Here is an 18,522-nt window from a genome sequence, read left to right as displayed (position 1 = left end):
CAATATTTCATGATCTCCTTATCGAAACGTACTTTGTTTCTTACTCTTTCGTTTGAAAATCGGCATTTTGTATCTAAACGCGCATTTGAGAATTCACGTGAGGTGTTGATAATAGTGATCACTTTCACCGGTGTCCACCATTATCGACACCCCGTGGAATTAAGTGACATTTACAACTGTTATGGCTCAATCTTTGGGTAACACTGTTGAAGTAGATGAAGTACTTTAAAAAAAATAAAAGTGCTGTGATTTGTAATGATTTTTTTCTGATTCATGACAGAACGGAATGCTTATAGAGTATTTGGAATCCTATGGCAATAAATAGAATTAGACCAGAATTAAATTCCTAGCATATAAAAAATGACATGCCTGAAATATTCAGATTTTTCTATTCCATTCAGAATTTTTTTTTTTTAGTTTGTTGTAAATATCTACCACATATTACAATATCAGGAGACATTTTATATTTTTAGATGTAAATTTAAAATCTCAATTAAAAAACTGCTTGTTTGAAAATACTGAAGCTTCACCAATCTGAATCTAAATGCAACAAATTAGAGCACTGTTTGAAATAGAAATAATTTAGAAATCAAATAGAAATCAAAACAAATTTTAAATAAAAACTATGTTTTGTTAACTTAATACCACATACTGATTATTTTTTTGTAAATAATCATCTGGAGGTCGATAATTGTGGAACAGTGTTGATAATTGTGGACAAAGGTGTTGATAATTGTGGAATGGTGTCGATAACTCTGGACAAAGGTGTTGATAATTGTGGAACGGTGTCGATAACTGTGTGCAAAGGTGTCGATAATTGTAGAACGGTTTCGATAACTATGGACAAAGATGTCGATAATTGTGGAACGGTGTCGATAACTGTGGACAAAGGTGTCGATAATTGTGGAATGATGTCGATAACTATGGACAAAGGTGTCAATAATTGTGGTACAGTGTTGATAACTGTGGACAAAGATGTTGATAATTGTGGAAAGGTGTCGATAACTATGGACAAAGGTGTCGATAACTATGGACAAAGGTGTCGATAATTGTGGAACGGTGTCGATAACTGTGGACAAAGGTGTCGATAATTGTGGAACGGTATCGATAACTGTGGACAAAGGTGTCGATAATTGTGGAACGGTGTCGATAACTATGGACAAAGATGTCAATAATTGTGGAACGGTATCGATAACTGAACAAAGGTGTCGATAATTGTGGAACGGTGTCAATAACTATGGACAAAAGTGTCGATAATTGTAGAACGGTGTCGATAACTGTGGACAAAGTTGTCGATAATTGTGGAACGGTGTCGATAACTGTGCACAAAGGTGTCGATAATTGTGGAACGGTGTTGATAACTGAGGACAAAGGTGTCGATAATTGTGGAACGGTGTTGATAACTATGGATAAAAGTGTCGATAATTGTGGAACGGTGTCAATAACTATGGACAAAGGTGTTGATAATTGTGGACAAAGGTGTTGATAACTGTGGACAAAGGTGTCGATAATTGTGAACAAAGGTGTCAATAACTATGGACAAAGGTGTCAATAATTGTGGACAAAGGTGTCGATAACTGTGGACAAAGGTGTCAATAACTGTGGACAAAGGTGTTGATAATTGTGGAACGGTGTCACTTGATCTGATACGCTAAGTAATCAGGAATCAACTAATTTTTTCCCAGTGGAAGTTTGAGTCATTATTCATGCACAATTTACATATTGAAAGTCTTTTCTACTTTTGCAATGGCCAAAAGATCGTTGTGTCGATAAGTGTAGACGCCGCTCTAGTACATTTTTATTATTGCACCTACAAATTTAATGTATTCACTTGACTCACCCTCATAGTAATGACAAGTTACTGATAGGTATTAGATTTTTTTTTTTAGCAATCCTATTCTATATCATGTCTAGCCATCACTGGCATGGACCAACTTGTCAAATTATTTGCCACAAGAAATGAGAATATGGATGGACAGCTAGCTCCCCGATGTGGCAGGCGGGCAGAGATACTCACATGAAGGACAGTGTGAAGTGAAACCTCTGCCTCAGGCCCCTGAAGGTGACGAATGCATTCCCAGGAAAGCTACGTGTGCTCATCTGACAGTAGGGCTTCTCAAACTCTCCTTCAGGACACTGGCACATAAACCCCCCAACCAGCAGGTCTACACAGCGTCCTCCATTCTTACACACACCTGACACACAGCGGCCCGATTGAGAGCTCACCTCACAGTTCTCACCTGGAATAGAGATACAGCATGAAGTGATGAAGTGAAATGACACAACTTGACTTCTGAGTTGAGGCCAAAAAGATACACACAAAGTATCAAATTTCTATATAAATAATAATGACAAGCTTGGCAGGCACTTACAACAGATGTAGGAGCCTGTTTGTTCACACAGGCCCCTACAAATGAAAGAATTTAAAGCAAATAGCCCTGTGACACAGCTCTAAATAAAACTGAACAATCGCTTTTACAGGCTTTACACATGAGTTCACCCTGAACCCACGGCATGTTTTTCTTCCCTCCCTCTAGCCAAGTAACACACGCAACACTGCATTCAGTGGCCCAGACTAACCTCTGCTTTTAATCAAACACAACCAGCCTACAGCCCAAAGGCAGAGTGATAAAGGAGAAGCATGGTGGTCTGGAGGACACCTGTCAGGCTAAAACGCCACCATTCTGATAGCTGAGATCTCTGAAGAAGTGATGACAGCTTGCTAATGAAGGAAGATGACATCATTTGCAGTTTTTGTTCTCTTATTAATGAATGAGTTTCTTTTGGAATTGTTTTGGGGTTTTTTTAATTTGGTAAATGAATGCTATGTATGGGACTGAGATAATGAGACGTCTAAGAAAATCCAGGTGCAAGATGAGAACTCTTTCATGGTTTGATGTAGTTCACTAGAGATGGATTTACAGTCCACGTACTTCATGCACATTCTATTTATTTTACTATAGTTTGTAAATAATTGCAGATACTCAATCATTTTTTTACATTACATGGCATTTAGCGGACGCTCTTATCCAGACTGATGTATAACGAGTGCAAAAGTCAGGTACATGAAGTGCTGAACTTCTAGACAAGAAAGTTCTAGTGCCAACTGAACAAGTGACAACAATACCTAGTGTAATATTCTGTTGAAGTACCAATACTCAAACAGCCAAGGAAACAAACCAACCATATACAGTACAACTAAATAGGGAACTCCAACAGCTAACCCCAGACTAGACAGTACACAGCCTGGGTTGGTCTAGACCAAAACGCAGTTACACAGTGGGCAGGGAAGCAGGGGAGAGGTGCAGTCTGAAGAGGTGAGTCTTCAGTCTGTGCTTGAAGGTGGTCAAGGAATCGGCAGTTCTGACCTCAATGGGAAGGTCATTTCACCAATGGGGAACCAGGACAGACAGCAGTCTTGAGCAACCTGGACAGGACCAGAGAGGAGCAGGGGCCAGGCGACCAGTAGTAGCAGAGCGTAGGGATCTGGCTGGCATGTTGGGGCAGATCAGACTCTGGAGGTATGCTGGCCGTAACCCCTTGACAGCCTGGTAAGCGAGCACCAGTGTCTTAAATTTTTGCCCCAACTTTGGTCACCTACCAATTGGGGATGGAGAAGACTAACTGCCTCCAAAACAAGTGAAAGTAACCTTTTTGATCTGCTCCTCATGCTGCAGCAATAGAACACACTCAGAGGAAAGAGCTATCTACCTTCTTCCATATACCTGAGCTCACAGATGCTAACGACTGGTTAGTGTCACTCTGATCGACGTGGCCGACCTTAGTCCACCACATCCGCCATCTGGAAGTTTTCCACCAGAGATCGCTCCGACACATAATGAACATCAAGTAGTGGCAGCATAAGACCAATGCTGAGGTCCTCCACCGTACCGATTCTATTACCATCGAGACCATGCTTCGAAACAACAGACTACGTCGGCTCGGCCATGTGGCACCAATGGATGACTCTAGAACACCAAAGCAACTGCTGTTTGGTGAACTTAAGCAGGACAAGCATGATAAGGGTCATCCACGTAAGCGTTGGAAAGACTGTGCCAAGGAAGACCTGCGGCTCTTTGGCAAAAATGCCGACTGGTACCAGATTGCGCTGAACCGCAGTGCCTGGTGGGCCGCTCTCTCATTGGGAAAGGAGCTCTGCGAGGCCTGCCTCCAGACAAAGGCAGCCGAAAGACACAAGTGTCAAAGACTGAGGGCGTCCAAGGGTCCCCCATTGTCATAATATGACGGGGACCATAAGTAAGTATGTAAGATTGACAGGGGAAAGCTTGTCATTCTTCACACCCAGAGAACACGGCCAATTTTGTTCTCTTGGCCTCCTGCCACATGACTGTTCAAATCAAAATGATTCGAGTTAAGTAAAGGAATACTAATATGAGGCTTTAAGGATCTAATTTTGAAGCCGTAACCGCCACTGGACTTCTTATCTATCTGAGTCTTACTGGTTATGTACATAAGTGTGTGTAAGTATCAATAAAATTTTTACTATTCAGTTTTGGTACATAGTTATTACATGCCATAGCTGCAGTTAATAAGCATGTCTATCTTAAACCTCAGTAAACTGCATCAGCGTGTTAGCAGATGAATGAGTTCAGGGACAACGTCTCATAGAATTGAGGGATCTATTACAGTGTGTTCCGCCTGTGATCCTGTAATACAGATGCAGGCCCGGCTCACTATTGTGCACCTGCCACCTTACGCTGACAAGACTTGGGCCCTGAGCAAATATGTGTTAGGATGCACAGGGCAAGTTCCAGGGATGTAATGACCCAAATGCCTGCTAGGTAATCCCTCATTTTAGAGGAATTACAGGGATATATTACACGGTAATGAGAGAAACGCACTGCAGCAGCTACAGAAGCCACTGTCAACACCTCAGAATATGACCCTGGGCTAGAAGAGGAACACGGCCTCACTTTTCTTTAGCGTGGACAAGAAATCCAAATCCATGAAGAAAATAGTTGTCAAAGTGGGTGAAAGATCCAGAGGGGAATCTCCACTACTCATGTTAAAGGTATGACAAAGAATTCTCGATAAACATTCCATCTCATAGGACAGGTCCTGGTGGGCCCTGTTTCTACATTATCAGACTTAATGAGGCTTTAAGAGTGAGGAGTGAGAGAAAGTCCGAAGGTGACAATTTGTTTAAAAAATTGACTGCACTCACTGTTAGCAAATAATAATCCTCTAATCCGCTATTGCTACAAGTTAAACTGGTTTGTTCAAGCAATATACAGAACCTATCCGAGGGGAACCGTCAGGCCCTTCTAGGCCTTCAGAGAAGGCCCAAACATATCAGCATTTCAAATATTATATTTAATTTCTTTCATTATTTAATTTCTTTCATAATTTCATTATAATTATTCCCTTCTAATTCTAATTTGGCTTCATTTTCTATCAAATTTGCTTCAGAAATGAAAGCGTTACTGTCCTGAAAACATTAAAATCGAGAAGGCCATGGCAATGTATGTTTATGTAGGAAGTGGCAGATTAAAGGAAAAGGCAACTTTTGTACAAAATCACCACAAATAGATAGATAAATATATAAAGTAATCGATCATGGAATTTATAGAGAAAGAACAGACCGCATAACAGTATCTTTTAACTTTTAATAATATGGGCTTGCGCTGAGCTCAGCGAAGATGCGTTCCGCCATATTGATCTACTGCGTGACGTCATGCGGCCCACCACTGAAAAGAACTCTTCAGTGCTTCATGGTAATAAGGTAAAAAACCAGTACAATCGCTTCTTCAAAGTTTCACCAAATGGTTTTATTTATGCAACTTAAAGCTCATAATACTGTATAACTTTGGCTGAGTAAAAACACGGAGCAAAAACATGGCTGAATCCTGAATGACTCCTATTTGGATTTGTCCTACCAAGCCTACTGCGCATGCGCGAAGCGGCTCGGCTCGGTTTTCCCTTTCGGGCGCTCTCGTTTTCTGTTAGAATTTGGTAAAGAAAAAACATATATTATTTACCAGCTTGCCGGGTCCATGAACATAAATCTGACAGCTGACAAGGTCGGGATATAAACGAATCAAATACAAGCCACCCGCCGGGACTCCTAATCACAGTGACCTGCTTGTAAACACTGTTTTCATGGGCCCAGTGACGTCACAGATCAGAGGGAGGCGCATTAACAAAAGATTCTGATTGGTTTATAGTTGACCACAATCTCAAAATGGCTGCCTCCTCCAACTTCGACTCCTCTGTGTCAATTCATGATTTCAAAGTTAAAAATATTTTTTCATGTTCAATATATAATGGAAATAATTAAAGGAATTGATTACGTATATGTTTTTCTCCTATTACACACCTGGTTTTGTACAAAAGTTGCCTTTTCCTTTAATTAACCAATCAGATTTTGATTCATAGTGGGAGGGACCAAAAATTTATTGCCCTAGACCTGCTCGAAGGCCAATGCAAGCTTAACCGCAAGTTGTTCATCGTGTTAGCAAATGTTAATAAAGCAGTCAAGACAGTGTTGTGTTATTGAGAGCAAGTAGCACAGGCTAACAACCGAGAAACTAAGATTTCTGTCTCCAGACTCTTCTTCCATGCACGTTTACCCCAGTATTTTTCACTCAGACTTAAGTATTCATTTCCCTATGTAATTTACTTAGTTACTTTTAAAATCACCATCGACAACTACACACAATGGAGCTACCTGGCATCCTGCCGCAAATCCCCTGCAAAATCTTTTGCCCTGCTGCTTTTTTGGTGTCTGGCTAAGTTTTGGCTGAGCTCAAGTCCCAGCTCTAACCGTAACGGTTCACCGCTGGAACCTATAATGAGTGAAAACCAAAACAAATCAGTGTCCTAAAAGTAGTGTTGTAGTCAAGACCGACTAAACCGAGACCGAGTCATGACCAAGACCAAGGTGTATCGAGACCAAGAAAAGACCAAGACTTTGAGGGGTTGAGATCAAGTCAAGACCAAGACCAGACCAGTGGGTGTAAAGGGGTAGGGGAGGTGTGACAGCATTAACAGGAAGAAACATTTCAAATTAGCAATGAGTCATGTTATTGGTCACATTTGAAGCAGGAAATTTTACATCCAATACATAAATCTGACAATACAAGTTAGTGAAATCCCTGCAGTTGTGGTCTTGACAGGTCTTGAAATAAAATTCCAAGTTGTCTATGTCTGCGACCGAGACAAGCCTGAGTACAAATGTGGTCGATTCCGAGATGAGACCAAGACCTTCAAAAACTGGTCTTGAGACCAAGACCAAACTCAAGTACTACAACACTACCTAAAAGCATCATAGAACACAGCTCATGGTTAAATAGTGAAACAAGCATCACATTTAGCGCTCTCTCTATCAGTAAACTCTATGATACTTTTCAGGAACTGGTCCCACATCAGAACATCAGGAAGTAAAACAGGAAAGCGGAAAAGATTTAAAAAAAAAAACTAAAGCACTCACCTGTAAAATTCTCAGGGCACTCGCAGGTGTAGCCCCCTTCACGACTACGGCACTTCCCATTGTTTTTGCACGGAGCTGAGTAGCACAAGTCTATCTCTGTCTCGCAGTAATCTCCAGTAAAACCGTCTGGACAGCGGCAGCGCAGGCCGTTTACAGGGTGGATGGGTCTGAAGAGGACTGTGTTGGAGGCCACGAAGGGAGCTGAACTGTCAAACTTCAGCACTGAGACACACTTCATGTAATTCTGACAGGGCTCACGCAGGCAGATGTTGTCGTCGAAGGGGAGGACGTGCTGTGAGGAAATGAGTGTCAGCAGCGTGCGGTTCAGGTATAGCTGTTCCTGGAGCTCCTCGGTGGGGTAAAAGCGACCTGGAGTGCCACCAGGCAGCAGGGCTGAGAAAGTAACATTGAGGATACTTGTGTCTACGTCTGTGTCATTCTGTACATTAAAGATGAAGACGCCATCGCGGCTGGTGGACAGCACAGTAGCTACGCTTTCTGTGAACAGGCTGAGCAGTGGTGAGAGGAAGCGCTCCTGGGACATGTTCTCCAGTCGCACTGTGATACTGTTTGTCAACATGTCATCCGTGATGATGGCAACGCGGAGAGTGCAAAGAGCAAAGACATGGTGGAGACCATCTGAGAACAAAGAAAGAATCACACAATTCTGAGACTTCGAGGAAAATGTATGAAATGACTGCATACTATGGAGAAGCATAAAACAACCATGTTATAATATCAATAATCTAAAGTAATAACTGCTAAAAACTAATCTCAATGTGAGCAAATCTTTAGACATTATATTTATTTGTGTATCTATACAATACACCTTTATTAATTCTCCCAAATGGATTTTTCAGAATTAATTTACATGAAGCTTAATATTAAAATATAAATAAAGAAAACTACATCCTTAATTGCAATAATAATATATAAAAATTATATAGTACTAGAATAAATGATGTAAAATTATAATATATGCATATACACAACATTAAAATCAGCATCTTTATAGTTCTTGTCTTGCTTGCCTCTTGAAGGAAGCAAGTGTTGTTGCGTTCCTTACTTCTGGTGATAATTCATTAAAAGAATTTACGGCTCTGAAGAAAAAGGCGCGCTGCGCTGTTGCAGTGCGGCACGTAGGTACATTTAAGAGATCCTTGCGTCTGGTATTATACCTATGAACGTCAAAATGTTTGGTAAGCCTTGTACTTAAGTAGTTAGGTCCCAAGTTATTTAAACATTTATAAACCATAGTAACATCGCGCAGGCATAACATACCGTATTATCTACAGTCAGCCAACCAAGCTCATTTAGTATAGGAGAGATGTGGTCGTATTTTCTAGTATTAGTAAGTATTCGTGCAGCAAAGTTTTGCGTAAGTTGCAGCTTGTGGATGTTTTGTTTGAAAGTTCCAAACCAAGCAGTAGAGCAGTACATTAATTTGCTAAAGACAAAAGAGTTCAAAATTACATACAAAACTTCCTTGGAGAATAAATGACGGACCCTACTTATTTGACATAGACTAGACAAAAGTGATGAAGACAGTGCAGAAATATGGTCAGTAAAAGTCGTGGCTCAGGTGGATAAGGCGCCATACCATAAATCCGGGGACCCGGGTTTGATTCCGACCCGAGGTCATTTCCCGATCCCTCCCTGTCTCTCTCTCCCACCCATTTCCTGTCTCTGCACAGTCCTATCCAATAAAGGTGAAAAAAGCCCAAAAAAATATCTTTAAAAAAAGGATGTCCCTACTTGAGTACGTTGTTCTCTGTCCCTTAGATAGCTGTCGAACCAGCGGAGAGCCCTATCAGAGGTGCCCAAGCTTTGCAATTTACTAAGTAGTGTTGACTGACACAAACTGTCAAAAGCCTTGCTCAGGTCAATAAGCACCATCGCAGTGATTTGCTTACTGTCCATGGCTTGGAAAATATGGTCGGTAACTAACAAACTCAATGTTTCGGTTGAATGAAGTTTCTGATTGCCACTCTGATGTGGCGAGAGACGATTGTTCCGGGTCAGGTAGTCATCGAACTGACGCATGGCAATCCGCTCAGCAACTTTGGAGAGGACTGGTAATAGGGAAATAGGCCGGTTGTTACCTGGTACTTCATGATCTCCATCCTTGAGGTGAGGAACCACTTCGCTCCTTTTCCAGGCCTGCGGAAAGGTGGAACTTGAGAATGAATGGTTGATGATATCAGTTAATGTAGGCAGAATGTGATCAAGACAGTCCTTAACTACTGAAATGGGCACTTTATTATACCCCGGGGACTTGTTTGATGGCATGGTCATAATCACCTCTTGTACATGCGCACTAGAGACAGGTTTAAATTCAAACAGGTCATCGTCAGCAACAACAGTGGAGGAGGACGGGGGATGCATATCATCCAAACCTTGTGAAGTCGCTAATTCTGCAGATTTTGTTGCAGCGACCATTCCGGTTGAGACGAAAAACTTGTTAAATTCATTTGCCAAGACGCTAGTGTCCTTGGTGTAGTGAAGTCTTTGGCTTGACTTTGCTGGTAAGGCGCTGCGTATTGTTTTCCACATGGCACTACTGTTTCCTTTGTTTGTCATCACCCGCTGATTGAAATAATCCCGTTCAGCTTCCCTGAACGCCTTCTTGATGTCGTAGTTTTGTGAACGCCTCCCAGTCCTCCTTGGATCCACTTTTTCGTGCCTTCTTGTGGAGCTGGTTCCTTGATCTTATAAGGTCCTTAATTTCCATGGTGATAGCTGGATTGGACTTGCGCATTAATGTTTTTATTGGCGCATGACAGCTAAGGCAGTTCATGAACAAATCATTGAACACATCCAATTTATCGTCAGTAGATTCCATTAGGTTCACTGTGTCCCAAGGGATATGGGTGATGTTGCTGGCAAACTGATCAGCGGTATACCTTTTATAGCTCTGAGTTGTGACGTAGAGGGGAGATTGTTTTGAGACTTTCAGGTCCAAAGTAACATACACTAAGAAATGATCACTGATGGTAAGTTCCTCCACATCACTAGATTTAACTAGTTGCCGATTCTATCCATGATGATGTCCAGGAGGCTGCGTGAGGTCTTTGTAACTTGTGTAGGTTTTTCAATCAGTTGCATAGCATTTACAGATTCACAAAAGGAAAGCAATGCATCCCCCTTAGGGTTCTTAGCCAACAAGTTGCAGTTTACATCGCTGGTGAGGACAATATCCTTGTTAAGAGACGATGCTTGGATATTTTGGCAGGAGTTCATTTTCAAGACAAGAGAGGCCGGTTTCTGGGGGCCTATAAACAACACATAACAAAAATGATTGTAGTTTCTTACTCTGCACTTGTATCCAGAGTTGATGAAGTCCAGATTCTTCTATGCCCATAAGATCCTTTTGAACCTTGCATTTAAGCCCGTGCTTAACATACGCACAAACTCCACCGCCAGGTTTTCCTAGACGATCTAATCTAAAGATTTGATAACCATCAATCTCAACACTGGCGTTGGTCGTTGTGGAGTTTAACCAAGTTTCCGAGAATGTGTAAATGTCAAAGTTTTTCTCTAATGCCATTTCTTTAATCTCTTGAAAATGCTGCCTGTTTTTCAAAGATTCTGCATTGAGATGAGTGATTTGAAAATATTTGTTTTGGCTTGCACGTATCGATGGTTGTACATGGGTCAATTGAACAACAGTGCGTCTCACTTTAGCATGACTGTGGCAGCGGGGGCGTGATCAAGCGTCAGTTTGTGACCGGAGGGCGGAGTCAGGGAAGGTAAGTGGCAGAATCACTGCACCTGATGTCAGTTAACGTGTGTTTGTGTGTCTTCCCCAGTGACCACGCCCTATATAAGGAGAGAGTGAGCAGAGGAAGGGAGCTCTCTCCCCAACCAGACGCCTTGTGTGTGTGCGCGTGCATGTGTGGCTGGGAGAGTGGAAACTATAAATGCTGAAAAGCTAAATAAAAGAGTTTTGTTGAACTCAGTTCTGGCCTGCCGTCCTTCTGTGCTCCACCCACCCGTCAGAATTGCTACAGTGACCAAGCATGATGGATTTATATCTCTCTGGTTGGTTTCCTAAACAAACAGGAATCGATTTTCTGGGCTCGCATTCAGGGCCAGGAAGAGGATGGACATCGCCACTTAATATGATGCAAAGTTCCATGTAGTTAAAAGTCACATAAGAATTTGAATGATTAGAGACTCGACTCTTTAGCCATTTCCTACACGTTGCGGTGAATTTGTATACAGTGGAAATCGCAGTGAATTTGCATACGGTGAAGGTCCCAGTAAATCTGCATACGACAACTCTAATTCATTAGTGGACATTAGTTTTCGCTGATGTGTTTCAATTTCTTCCTGCAACACAGCACCGAAAACGAGCATATAATATACTCCTTATCTATTTCTTATTCTTAAAATAGTATATTGCATAATGTTAAAGGCCCCCTGCGAAAAATCATTATTGGCAACTTTAGCATTTTTTGAGTACTGAAAGTACCTCTTACCTGAAAAATGATTTTAATCGCTGACTAAATTGTATAACTAATTGTGGCAGCGGGGGCGTGGTCAAGCGCCGGTCTGTGACAGGAGGGCGGAGCCAGGGAAGGTGAGTGGCAGAATCACTACAGCTGACGGTAATTAACCTGTGTTTGTGTGTCTTCCCAGTAACTGCGCCCTATTTAAGGAGGCAGAGGGAGAGCAGAGGAGAGCTCTTCCTGGGACAAGAACACAGTGTGTGTGTGTGTGTGTGTGTGTGTATTTACCAAATAAGAACTATTGTTATACTGGAAAGTCTGGCAATAAAAGCCTGTTGTTCCCTGAAGCTTTGTCCTGCCGTCCTCTGTGCTCCACCCACACCTAAGAGAGCTCTACAGTGGTGCCGAAACCCGGGAGCACCAACCCAGCAGCCCCATGGAATCCTCCCCGTTCGCGGACCTGGTCCACTCCCTCACCACGGCTCAGCAAAGCCAGCACCAGGCGCTCATCACACTCCGAAAGGAACAAGAGCGGCGCTTCGAAGCCCTGGTGCTGGCCCAGCAGGAAGATCGCGAGGCGTTCTGGCATCTCCTCGCGTCCGCGGGGTCCACCAACACCCCGGCCGCGGGCCCGTCTCCCCTCACCGTGACCAAGATGGGCCCGCAGGACGACCCCGAGGCGTTCCTCGCATTGTTCGAACAGGTCGCCGAAGCCTCGGGGTGGCCGATGGAGCAGCACGCGGCGCACCTCCTCCCCCTCCTGACGGGAGAGGCGCAGCTGGCCGCGCTACAGCTCCCCGCCGACCGCCGGCTGGCCTACGCGGACCTTCGCCAGGCCGTCCTCCAGCGCGTGGGGCGCACACCAGAACAACAGCGCCAGCGCTTCCGCGCGCTGCAGTTGGAGGAAGTCGGCCGGCCGTTCGCGTTCAACCAGCAGCTCTGGGACGCCTGCTGGCGGTGGCTGAGGGCCGACGATCGCGACGCCGAGGGAATCATTGATCAGGTGGTGCTGGAGCAGTTCATCGCCCGCTTACCAGCCGGAACCGCGGAGTGGGTCCAGTGCCACCGCCCGGCGTCGCTGGATCAGGCAGTAGGACTGGCGGAGAATCATTTGGAGGCTGTTCCGGCGGCAGGACAGCCGACGACGTCTTCTCTTCTCTCCTCTTCTCTCTCTCTTTCTCCCCTCCCTTCTGTGTCCCGTCCTCGCCCCATTCCCCCACCACGGAGACGGGGGCCGGCTCCACCCCAGCCGGCCCGCCATACCTGTGGTGCCCTCTCGTTTCTCCCTTCTGTGTCTGTCTCTCCCCCCCCTCAGGTGAGTGAGCCCCAGAGCACCGGTGCAGAGGGAAAGCCCGGGCCGGTTTGCTGGCGCTGCGGGGAGCCGGGCCACCTGCAACAACAGTGCGCAGCAATGGAGGTGGGCGCGGTGGTACGGATCCCCGACGCGCCAGAGGCTGCCCTCGATCAGGCTGGAGCGTATCGCATACCGGTGAGTGTCCAAGGGGCTACATATCAGGCGTTGGTGGATTCTGGTTGCAATCAGACCTCGATCCGCCAAAGCCTGGTGCAAGACGAGGCATTGGGGGAGCACAGGGGGTGAAGGTGTTGTGTGTGCACGGGGATGTTCACAGCTACCCTTTGGTGTCGGTCCACATATTTTTCAGAGGGGAAAAATCTATAGTGAAGGCGGCGGTTAATCCTCGCCTTACCCACTCTTTAATTTTGGGGACTGATTGGCCGGGATTTCGGGGTTTAATGACGCGCCTAGTAAAGAGTGGGTCCTGCCATTTGACAGGGGGAGGTCCCGGTGTCGCTTTGGCTGGAGCTGCTGTCGCAGAGCCGTCAACGTCATCTCCACGACAGAGTGAGGAGCCGCCGGCTCCTCCTCTTTCTGTTGGGGAATCCCTCGCGGATTTCCCATTAGAACAATCGTGAGACAAGACTCTGCGACATGCGTTTGACCAAGTGAGAGTAATCGATGGTCAAACGCTCCAGCCGAACGCCACCCCGTCCTTCCCCTATTTTTCTATTATGAAGGATAGATTATACCGAGTGACGCAGGACACTCAGACAAAAGAGCGAGTCACACAGCTGTTAATTCCAAAGAGCCGCCGGGAATTGGTATTTCAGGCGGCTCACTTTAATCCCATGGCTGGACACCTAGGGCAGGATAAGACACTAGCCCGAATAATGGCCCGATTCTATTGGCCGGGGATTCGCGGCGATGTCCGTAGGTGGTGTACGGCGTGCCGCGAATGCCAGTTAGTAAATCCAGCGGCCATTCCAAAAGCGCCTTTGCGCCCCCTACCATTAATCGAGACCCCGTTCGAAAGAATTGGGATGGATCTCGTCGGGCCATTAGATCGGTCAACACGAGGGTACCGCTTTATATTAGTTCTGGTGGACTATGCAACGCGATACCCGGAAGCGGTGCCTCTTCACAATATCTCAGCACGCAGTATTGCGGAGGCCCTCTTCCACGTCATCTCCCGAGTTGGAATCCCGAAAGAGATTCTGACTGACCAAGGCACCTCGTTCATGTCACGAACACTGAGCAAACTGTATGGGCTATTAGGTATTAAGCCGATCCGCACCAGCGTTTATCACCCACAAACGGATGGTTTAGTTGAACGGTTCAATCACACCCTCAAGAATATAATTAAAAAATTCGTAAGTGAGGACGCACGTAACTGGGATAAATGGCTCGAACCCTTGTTATTTGCAGTGCGAGAGGTCCCCCAAGCCTCCACGGGGTTCTCCCCGTTTGAATTGTTATACGGGCGTAAGCCGCGCGGCATTTTAGATGTGCTGCGAGAAAATTGGGAGGAGGGACCTTCACACAGTAAAAACGAAATTCAGTATGTTATGGACCTGCGCGCAAAACTCCACACGCTCACCCACCTAACTCGGGAGAATTTGCGGCAGGCCCAGGAACGGCAAACCCGCCTGTACAACAAGGGCACGTGCCTTAGAGAGTTCACTCCGGGAGATAAGGTACTCGTACTGTTGCCCACGTCGAGCTCCAAATTAATCGCCAAGTGGCAAGGACCCTTTGAGGTCACATGGCGAGTCGGGGACACTGACTATGAGGTGAGGCGAACGGACGGGGGGGGGGGGGGGGGGGGGGGCGCTACAGATCTACCACCTCAATCTGCTTAAACTCTGGAACGAGGAGGTCCCCGTAGCGTTGGTGTCGGTAGTTCCGGAGAAGGCGGAGCTGGGGCCGGAGGTTCAAAAAGGGACATTGGCATCACGTACCTCTCCGGTCCCCTGTGGAGACCACCTCTCCCCGACCCAACTCACGGAGGTCGCCCAGTTGCAGGCCGAGTTTTGTGATGTGTTCTCACCCCTGCCCGGTCGCACTAACCTCATAGAACACCACATAGAGACGCCCCCAGGGGTGGTAGTGCGTAGCCACCCTTACAGGCTACCCGAACACAAAAAAAAGGTGGTTCGGGAAGAACTTCAGACCATGCTTGAAATGGGCATCGTCGAGGAGTCCCACAGTGACTGGAGCAGCCCGGTGGTCTTGGTACCCAAGGCCGACGGGTCGGTCCGGTTCTGTGTGGACTATAGAAAAGTCAACGCGGTGTCTAAATTCGACGCGTACCCAATGCCTCATATTGACGAGCTGCTCGATCGACTAGGCACGGCTCGCTTTTACTCAACACTGGATTTGACGAAGGGATATTGGCAGATCCCCTTGAATCCATTATCCCGGGAGAAAACGGCCTTTTCCACACCGTTCGGCTTACACCAATTTGTCACACTTCCTTTTGGGCTGTTTGGGGCGCCCGCTACGTTTCAGCGGCTGATGGACAGGGTCCTCTGGCCCCACGCCACCTATGCGGCCGCATACCTTGATAATATTATCATTTATAGTAACAACTGGCAGCGGCACCTGCAACACCTGAGGGCCGTCCTTAGGTCGCTGAGGCGGGCGGGTCTCACTGCCAACCCGAAGAAGTGTGCGATTGGGAGGGTGGAAGTACGGTATCTGGGCTTCCACTTGGGCAACGGGCAGGTGCGTCCCCAAATTAATAAGACAGCAGCGATTGCGGCCTGCGCGAGGCCCAAGACCAAAAAGGGGGTGAGACAGTTCCTGGGGCTGGCTGGCTACTATCGTAGGTTTATACCTAATTATTCGGATGTCACCAGCCCGCTGACTGACCTCACTAAAAAGGGGGCGCCAGATCCGGTCCAGTGGACGGAGCAGTGCCAGCGGGCTTTCTCTGAGGTAAAGGCTGCACTGTGTGGGGGGGCCACTATTACACTCCCCTGACTTTTCTCTCCCTTTTGTGTTGCAGACCGACGCGTCGGACAGAGGGCTGGGGGCGGTGTTGTCCCAGGAGGTGGAGGGGGAGGACCGCCCCATCCTGTACATTAGCAGGAAGCTGTCAGTGCGTGAGGGGCGCTACAGCACTATTGAGAAAGAATGCCTGGCGATCAAGTGAGCGGTCCTCGCCCTCCGTTACTACCTGCTGGGGCGCCCTTTCACCCTCTGTTTGGACCACGCGCCCCTCCAGTGGCTCCACCGCATGAAAGATGCCAATGCGCGGATCGCCCATTGGTATCTGGCACTCCAACCCTTCAATTTCAAGGTAGTCCACAGGCCGGGGGCGCAGATGGTTGTGGCGGACTTCCTCTCCCGTCAAGGGGGGGGGGGGGGCAGTCGGCTGCGGGCCAGACGGCCGCCCGGCCTGAGTCGGGCGGTGGGGGTATGTGGCAGCGGGGGCGTGGTCAAGCGCCGGTCTGTGACAGGAGGGCGGAGCCAGGGAAGGTGAGTGGCAGAATCACTACACCTGACGGTAATTAACCTGTGTTTGTGTGTCTTCCCAGTAACTGCGCCCTATTTAAGGAGGCAGAGGGAGAGCAGAGGAGAGCTCTTCCCGGGACAAGAACACAGTGTGTGTGTGTGTGTGTATTTACCAAATAAGAACTATTGTTATACTGGAAAGTCTGGCAATAAAAGCCTGTTGTTCCCTGAAGCTTTGTCCTGCCATCCTCTGTGCTCCACCCACACCTAAGAGAGCTCTACACTAATTATTTTGGATTTGGGTTTAATCTGTTAACACAGTGCTAAATTCACACTTTTAAGACAACAACTTTATCACATTCACAAATTCTGAGCTCAGTTTGTTGAGTGGCTTTGGACTAATCACGCTGGTTCAAAGCTTTGAATGAAATGCCAATCATATGGACCCATAACGACTTCAAGCTAATTTACAAAATTCTTACTAACTAGATGACTAGCCATTTGAAATGAAATGAGGATGCTTGTGTTTACAAATTGCAAAAGGGTTATTTTTATTGATTATACAGGAAGTGATCAAGTCAAAAGTCAAAGTCCTTCTCGTGCCAGAAGGACTTTTCATGCCCTGGCAGTCTTTTGTCCTGGTACTAACCAGGTCCTTAAGGTGGTGCCGATCCCTGTTTATATAGCCCTTGGCCTCTCACCAATACAGCTAGGGTTACAGTGGGGGGCTAGTCCTCTGGTAACCATGAGAGTTTGACTCCCCACTGGCATCTCTATTGCAGCATGCTTTGACAGATGGCAGTAGGCACCATTTTTATGATGGTCTTTGGTATGACCCGACCGCAAGTAGAACTCGTGATCACCTGATTGAGAGGCAGATACGCTAACCACTAGGCCAACTCACTGTACAGGAAAAGATAGACTCTTTTAATAATTTTACTATTTACTAGTGTTGTAGTCAAAACCACCTAAACCAAGACCAAGTCATGAATAAGACCAAGGTGTACTGAGCCCGAGACAAGACCAAGACTTTGAAGGGGTTGAGACCAAGTCAAGACCAAGACCAAGGCAATGTGAGACTGAGTCAAGACCAGAACCAGAGCAGTGTGTGTGAAGGGGGGGAGGGGTGATGGCGTTAACAGGAAGAAAATTTCGAATTAGCAATGAGTCACGTTATTGGTCACATTTGAAGCAGTAAGTTTTACATCCAAATCACAGTAATGATGTTAAATAAATCAAGTCAAGTCGAGTCAAGTTTATTTGTATAGCGCTTTTAACAGACAATGCACAGGCAATTTAGTGAAATCCCAGCAGTTGTGGTCTTGACCGGTCTTTGTAGAGTAAATTTTAGCGTCATACTATTTCATAATTTTCCTTTTCACTGAGTGTTGCCTCTTCAAGGACTAACGACAGAACATTTTGCATCAAAACATGTCTATCTTATCATGCTCCTTACGTGTGTAGCAGACGTACGTACTGTAGCAGATGTGCGTACGAGACAGCGATTAGACAAGATCCAATCAGCTTTAGACCTGATCACACTCCCGGCGCGTGATCAGAGCATGTAATTGCAATGATGTAACGTCTCCTTTTTATCTAGTAAAGAGTATATATAGATTTGAGAACAAAGGGACGGTGTGAGGGGTGTGCCTAACCCTCATCACTTGTCCGTTTCTGCAAAAAACCTTCTTTCTCTTGCAAAAGGACAAGACTGGTGTTGGTGTTTGTCATTTTTCCACGTCATCTTGAAATAAAATCCTGAGTTCTCCATGTCTGAGACCGAGTAAAAATGTGGTCGAGTCCAAGATGAGACCAAGACCTTAAAAAGTGGTCTTGAGTCCAAGACCAGTGTCCAGTCCTATAAC

The 18,522-nt window shown here is 46.0% G+C and overlaps 1 protein-coding gene across 2 annotated transcripts in view; it reads right to left on the bottom strand.

Moving 5' to 3' along the window:
• Nucleotides 1-18,522, bottom strand: part of celsr1b (cadherin EGF LAG seven-pass G-type receptor 1b) — a 146,999-nt gene that overhangs the window by 92,130 nt on the left and 36,347 nt on the right. For both annotated transcript variants that reach the window (XM_060928140.1, XM_060928141.1), the window contains exons 2-3: nt 7,451-8,089; nt 2,018-2,240 (exon numbers count right to left, since the gene is read on the bottom strand). In XM_060928140.1, coding sequence (XP_060784123.1) covers nt 2,018-2,240; nt 7,451-8,089 — 862 coding nt within the window. The remainder of the gene's footprint in view (nt 1-2,017; nt 2,241-7,450; nt 8,090-18,522) is intronic.

The sequence above is a fragment of the Neoarius graeffei genome, chromosome 8, assembly GCF_027579695.1.
Source record: "Neoarius graeffei isolate fNeoGra1 chromosome 8, fNeoGra1.pri, whole genome shotgun sequence".
In the NCBI taxonomy this organism is placed as follows: Eukaryota; Metazoa; Chordata; class Actinopteri; order Siluriformes; family Ariidae; genus Neoarius; species Neoarius graeffei.
Note: the sequence above shows the minus strand (reverse complement) of the source record. Positions and strands in the feature narration are given on the sequence as shown.